We start from the raw sequence: 6,252 nt of genomic DNA on the forward strand, positions 1-6,252 counted from the left end.
AAAGGCTAACAAATCTTTATGGCAGCTAGTGCAAAGACGTTATCAAATGTATTTCCTCTTTCTGTACTGCAGTATTTGATTTTCTAACTGGGTGATGAACTTTCTCATTACTGTCAGCAGGAATGATGTGGTTTAATCTGGTGCTGAGAGAATCATGCGGACAGCTTTGGCAACCGGGTCCAAATAGTTGCCTTGGCAACTGTGTAAACCTACACTTGAGGCTGTTCGTTGCTTGTGGGCATTGATGGTTAAATATGAAACACAAGCTCAGTCTGGCCAGTCATGTGCATAACAAGCCTGTTTACCTCATAGTGAAGCATCTGTGAGGCTTAAATTTACTGTTCACATAAAAACAGACACTTTTTAAAATACAAACCAAGGTTTTATTTCATTTATTTTCAAATTAAAACTAAAACCTAAAACAATGTAAAAAATATATTTATTTAAAATTCTACAAATAAAATTAATAAAATAAAATTAATAAAAAAATTTTTCTGAAATACTGAAATATAAAAAGGTTCTCATATTAATTTCGTTTCTTGATGTGCTTAAAAGAATAAAAGCTACGTAGATCAATAAAAAAAAATACTTAAAAATGAGAAAATTATACCAATGTTTAATCTAATATGTATAACTTATAACCATACCAGCTATTTTTCTTTCAGTTTGACCTGTAAGTCTTAAAAAAAACAGACACACACAAGATGTGAAAACACATTATTACTTTAATGCAAAAATGTATTCACTTAAATTTAAAACTGAGTTAACAAAAACATTTATAAAAGTTAAAACAAAAAAATACTTGCACACCAACTTTTAACATTCGTAAGCCTTATAAGCAGTCCAGGCAGATTGTCAACGTCTTTTTTTGTGAATTTTTAAAAGATTTTTTTTTTTCATGATGATTTTACTAATATTATTTTATTTATTTATTTCATTATTTTTTTTTTTTATTAGATACCACCACTTTACCGTGGTACCATCGCAGTACGTTTTTGTAAGGGGTTATCTAGTTTAAAAAAGCATAAATAAATTAAATAAATTAATGCATAAATATTCCAACACTTTTCTCATTTTTTAAACTTTACAAAACACATAAAATGCTTTCTGAAAGTATGCTTTTTAGCCTATGCATACTTTAGTAAAGTCTGCATCTCTTTTGTGTTGAGTACAGGTGATTGCATCTTTCTCCATCAGTAGTTCTGTCGTTCCCTCTCATGGACGATATTTAAGGGGTCTGGGAACGCAGTCATTCTGATTCTGTGATCTCATGGCACTCCGACCGCCTCAAGCATCCTTTTTCGGGTCTGCACCGGTCCCTTCCACTCACTTCTTGCCGGAGCTTCCATCTTTTGCACAACCAAACTGCACCTACGCCTTTCATTTTGGCTTTTCGTCTTCAAGCGGCGGTCTGGCAGCAATGGCCTTTTTGCTTCTTGCCTCTTGCCTAGCACTCTTCAGTGTGAGCTGGTTGACTAGATTTCGGTAGGCAGCGGAGCGCAGGAATCGTGGGTAACAGTCTTTTTCCATGAGAATGTAGATGCGGTACTGGGCCATATCGAAGCAGGATGCCGTAGGGCTTTTCAAGTTGGCTTGAGTGATGTCTCGAGTCTCATAGTCGATGTTAACCTGAAAAAAATGGGAAGTGAGTTCAAGCATCTGCAGTTTGGGAACGCAATCATAGGTTATGGTGATTGATCAATTTGTGTATTTACCTCTCTAGGAGCTTCGCTTCCAATAAACTCCTCGTAGATCCTCTTAGCTTTGGATGGCATCTTAGAGGCAGACTTTGTGCTTTTGTAGTCCTCACAAGCCAGGTAGAAAGCAATGTTTTCTTCGCTAAATTCAGATACGAGGAAAGCTCGGAAGGCATACAGTCCATCTGATGGAAAGAGAAAAATGGGGTTAGAGAAGAGATTAGTTGTGTAACGTGTCTCATCAGATTAAAGCCCCCCCGCACAGATCAGACAGCAGGACAGACACATCTGTGCACCGCAGTCCTATTTCTAGAATCTAAATTTAAACCATAGTCTCGTGGATTTTTTTTCTTCATGCTATATAATCATACACTGTGAAGAACATATTTTTTCAAAATGGTAAATAAAACTTATTAGAACTGACACGAAAATGCTATTTCAGTCTTTCTACATCAGATTTCATATTTGGTGAAATTTGCTAGCAATGGAAGGAAATTGTTTTAAAGTAAATCCTACTTCAACAGTTTTTTAAGCTGATATTTACTTGATTATATAATTGTTCTACATTATATTCATCATTTAATTATAATAATTTGCTTTACCTCATAACGTTTTAAGCATAAAATGGGTGTTATCTTTAAGTATACATAATGTGACTGCTGTGAAAAATATATTTTTCAATGTAGATTTTAAAAGAAAAACAGACTTTCAGTCTTTCTGCTTCAAAATTTCACATTTACAATTCCTAACTTGTCGATTCTTTGTAATTATTTGTGAAATTTAGCATTTTCGGAGTGAAAATTGTTTCTGCACTCTTAAAAATAAAGGTTCTGTATTGGCATTGATGGTTCCATTAAGATCCTTGAACATATATGGAACCTTTCAAATGCAGAAAAAGGTTCTTTAGATTTTTAAAATGGTTCTTTAAGAACTGAAAGGTTCTTTGGGGAACCAAAAATGGTTCTTCTGTGGCATCACTGCAAAAACACCCTTTTGGAACCTTTATTTTTAAGAGTGTACACCAATTTTTATTCCCAGTGTGAACTTACGTTTGCTGGACAGGAGCTTCTCAAAAGACTCTTTCCACATCAGACATTCCTCCAAGGTCAACCTGCAAAGATGTCAGCCGGTCAGAGGCGAAACGGTAGAAAACTAAACGCTTTATCATGCAAGAAACATGTTATGAAATAAGCAAAAGCTGGTGCATTCAAAAACCTTACCTTGGTTTTCTATATTTACATAGGCTGCTCAAGTCTTGTCTCTGCAGAAATCCACCCACGCATGCTTTTAATCTTTTGGCCCTGATATTGGAAAAGCATTTATTTAATACACAACATATGTACAATTTTGTAAAAAGGTTAAAAACCCCTACTAATGCTATATAAGAGAGCTGAGGTTTATGTTTATGCATTCAAATGATTTTGCATGCTTAAATTATTAGGATAAAAAGCACATTCTTAAAAATGTCAAAATGAGGACATCGTACCTTTCTAGGCAATTGTTTGACAGCCCTGTTATTCCTCTACACACTGGAAAGCCGGAGGGGAAATAAATATCCATTGCGCAGTGTGATCTCTAGGAGAAATTTATCAGCAGTGTGTCTGCAGTGAGGGAAGGGGGAGTTTATATAGAGCAGGAAGCAGAGCGTCATCTTTCCTCTCGGCCAATCAGGATCCAGTTCTCTCTATGCTAATGTACTGTGCTGTGCATTTATGTGTATGTAAAAAGGCAGGAAAGTCCACAGTATGATCGTAATGTTCACAAGTGTTGTAATTGTAAGTGCCCTGATTCTGCTCATTTTAGTGTCCCTTCACACTGCTCACACACTGTTCCAGAAATATAATTATTTGGAAAAGCATAAATAAAAACAACATCCACAAATCTGTGTCTTCCAGGGATGATGGTCAAATGATGAGTAGCACAGTTCGTGACTTACTAGAAATGTCTTTTCCTGTGGATGATCTCACTGATTGTGTTTGTCAGTTTTCTTAGCAACCTGTAACTTTTAAGACTTTCATAGTAAATGAATAAATACAAGCAGTACTCGGCAGTACTTACGCTACTAGTCAAAAGTTTTTGAGATTTTTAAAGTTTTTTTTAAAGAAGTCTCTTCTGCTCACCAAGCCTGTGTTTATTTGATCCAAAATACAGCAAAAGCAGTAAAATTATGAAGTAGTTTACTATTTAAAATAGCTGCTTTCTATTTGAACGTATTTTAAAAATGTAATTTATTCCTGTGATCAAAGCTACATTTTCAGCATCATTACTCCAGTTGTCAGTGTCACATTATCTTTCAGAAATTATTCTAATATGCTGATTTGCTGTTCAAGAAGCATTATTATTAATATTATTATTATCAATATTTAAAGCAGATTCTTTGATGAATAGAAAGATCCATAGATCTGCGTTTATCTGATATTAAATGCTTTTGTAACATTATACACTACGCATTCAAAAGCTTGGAGTCAGTATTTTATTTTTTGGGGGAAAAGAAATGATAAAAAAATGAATACTTTTATTTAGCAAGGATGCTTTAAATTGATCAAAAGTGATGATAAAGATATTTATAATGTTACAAAAAATTTCAATTTCAGGTAAACGCTGTTCTGAACTTTATATTCCTCAAAGGAACCTTTTTAATCATGCCGTTTTAAATAATTGCTTGGTAAAAGACTATGGCAACATGACGATGATTAATATTAATTAAAAACTGCAATCAGTAAGTTTTGCCTCTTCGTCACCATCTCTCTTTGAAATCTGCAATTGCAGTTATTTGCGGAATTATCTTCTTTTCGAGGGTTGTGCGTCGGCATAGCTCCTCAGCGCGGATGAATCTAATGTTTTGATTTGTATGTGTGGCTGTCAGTCAAAGCGCCAGTGTGGATATTCACAGTACTTCAGAAATACAGACACTACATCTTGGAAGTATGTCCAAAATAAGACATTTGAAAATGTCATCTGAACAAGTAACATGTCTGACAGATTTATTCTGACCAAATGAAAAAAGAAAGATTGATAAAGGTGATTACATCTAACGATCGCAAAGTTAGCTCAGATTACCTCAAACCATGCAAAGTATTATTACTGTTATGCTTTGTTGTTGAATTGTTAATGTTAACAATATCAACATTGAGTACTTATATAGTGTGTAATAAATTGGTAGATTTCAATTTCTGTATAGTCAAATCTCTAATTGTCATAACATTTCAATCATCAAAACTTGTTCGTTTAACCTCAAAAAGCAATTTAATGTTCCTTAGAACACGTTCTTTTTAAAATACAAATAAGTACAGTAATCCCACATATCTGTAATCAGATGCACAATTAAAACTAAAAATATAATCTAATTTCAGTCACTGTGCTTCATTACCATGATGCACTGTTTAAGACTCTATTCTCAAAATGATAAGTTTAATTATTCCAGCTGGTGTAAGAAAAGGCTACACATGATCCACCACCTGCAACATCCACACACACAATATAGCCTACTAGCCAGGTTGCCAGGTTTTCTCAACAAAATCTGCCCAATTGCATTTTGAGAGGGGTCCCCAGTAAAAATTGCATTCTGAGGGGTAAAAGACACATTTTGTGGCAAGGTTCCCCTGGTAAAAATTGCATTCCAGGGGCTAAATGTCAAGTTATTGGGCTCACTTCAACCCACAGACGTGAAAAACCCACGGCAACGTTAAAGAAAAAATAACGCAGCGTTATTTTAATGTATGTGTTGATGTAATTTCAACTGAAACAGATAGACAGGGTGGGACATATCAAGCAGTCCCGCCCCCTTTTTTAAATAGCCAATAGCGTTTTGTTTATATCACAGCTTGGGTAAGAGCCATTGAGCTCAGTAAAGCTGTATTTGACAGTGTATGGCAGCCACAATCTCACCCATATCGCTATAAAATATACCATTCTTTGTTGAATTCAAATGGGTCTGATACGTTTTATGGTCTGTGCCGATTCGCTTATATGATCCACTCCGTGCTATCATGTCTTGCATCATTCGATTGGTCTTAATCGTTCCCTGTTCCCTATATAGTGCACTACATGCCATTCACAGTACAGAAAATACTAATTCTGCGAAAAAGAATGATAGAATTACATGTATAGCGTAAAGGGCGGATTTTAGAGAGCATTTGAATGGACAGAAAGTTTTATGAGAAGCTGAAGTGCAGGGTGATGACATTAAAATCGATGATCCATATTGGTGGAAGTTAGAGGCTGTACGTTTATCTTGTAAATGCAAATTTTGTCATTGTTTTGAAACACACTAGCTTATAGATAACCTTAAGGCCAATATATTCATACTTAAAGCCAAAAAACTTACTTTAAAGTAGCTCAATCACACAGGAAAACCGACTAGCTTTATGCATACAGACGTGATGTAATGTGCAATGTGAATGACCCGAACCACACAAAATATTATTACAAGCTTACCTTTGTGAATCAGGCTAAAGTAAGGAGAATACTGACTACTGGCTACTGTCTAAAAGTCATTTCCATTTCCTAGTATTATCTGTGAATCAGAAAATTACTTAGCTTTGCCTCCAGCGTG

General features: G+C 34.9%; 1 protein-coding gene across 1 annotated transcript; it reads right to left on the reverse strand.

Annotated features, from left to right (window-relative positions):
- Window positions 1-707: 707 nt before the first annotated feature.
- On the reverse strand, window positions 708-3,299 carry rgs16 (regulator of G protein signaling 16). The gene is made up of 5 exons (XM_051111828.1): window positions 3,184-3,299; window positions 2,918-2,998; window positions 2,747-2,808; window positions 1,716-1,882; window positions 708-1,629 (listed from the first exon to the last, which is right to left on the reverse strand). Exons 1-5 carry the CDS (start codon window positions 3,255-3,257, stop codon window positions 1,381-1,383), a joined length of 633 nt encoding a protein of 210 aa, XP_050967785.1. The 5' UTR covers window positions 3,258-3,299; the 3' UTR covers window positions 708-1,380.
- Window positions 3,300-6,252: the final 2,953 nt, after the last annotated feature.

This window comes from Labeo rohita, chromosome 6 (assembly GCF_022985175.1).
Source record: "Labeo rohita strain BAU-BD-2019 chromosome 6, IGBB_LRoh.1.0, whole genome shotgun sequence".
Taxonomy (NCBI): domain Eukaryota; kingdom Metazoa; phylum Chordata; class Actinopteri; order Cypriniformes; family Cyprinidae; genus Labeo; species Labeo rohita.

What these genes read in the sequence shown, in the direction of transcription:
- rgs16 (XM_051111828.1), bottom strand. Translation starts at nt 3,257, where the DNA reads ATGGATATTTATTTCCCCTCCGGCTTTCCAGTGTGTAGAGGAATAACA. An exon ending in TCAAACAATTGCCTAGAAAG is followed by an intron (nt 2,999 to 3,183) that starts GTACGATGTCCT and finishes TTCCAATATCAG; the next exon opens with GGCCAAAAGATTAAAAGCAT. An exon ending in GAAGCGAAGCTCCTAGAGAG is followed by an intron (nt 1,630 to 1,715) that starts GTAAATACACAA and finishes CATTTTTTTCAG; the next exon opens with GTTAACATCGACTATGAGAC.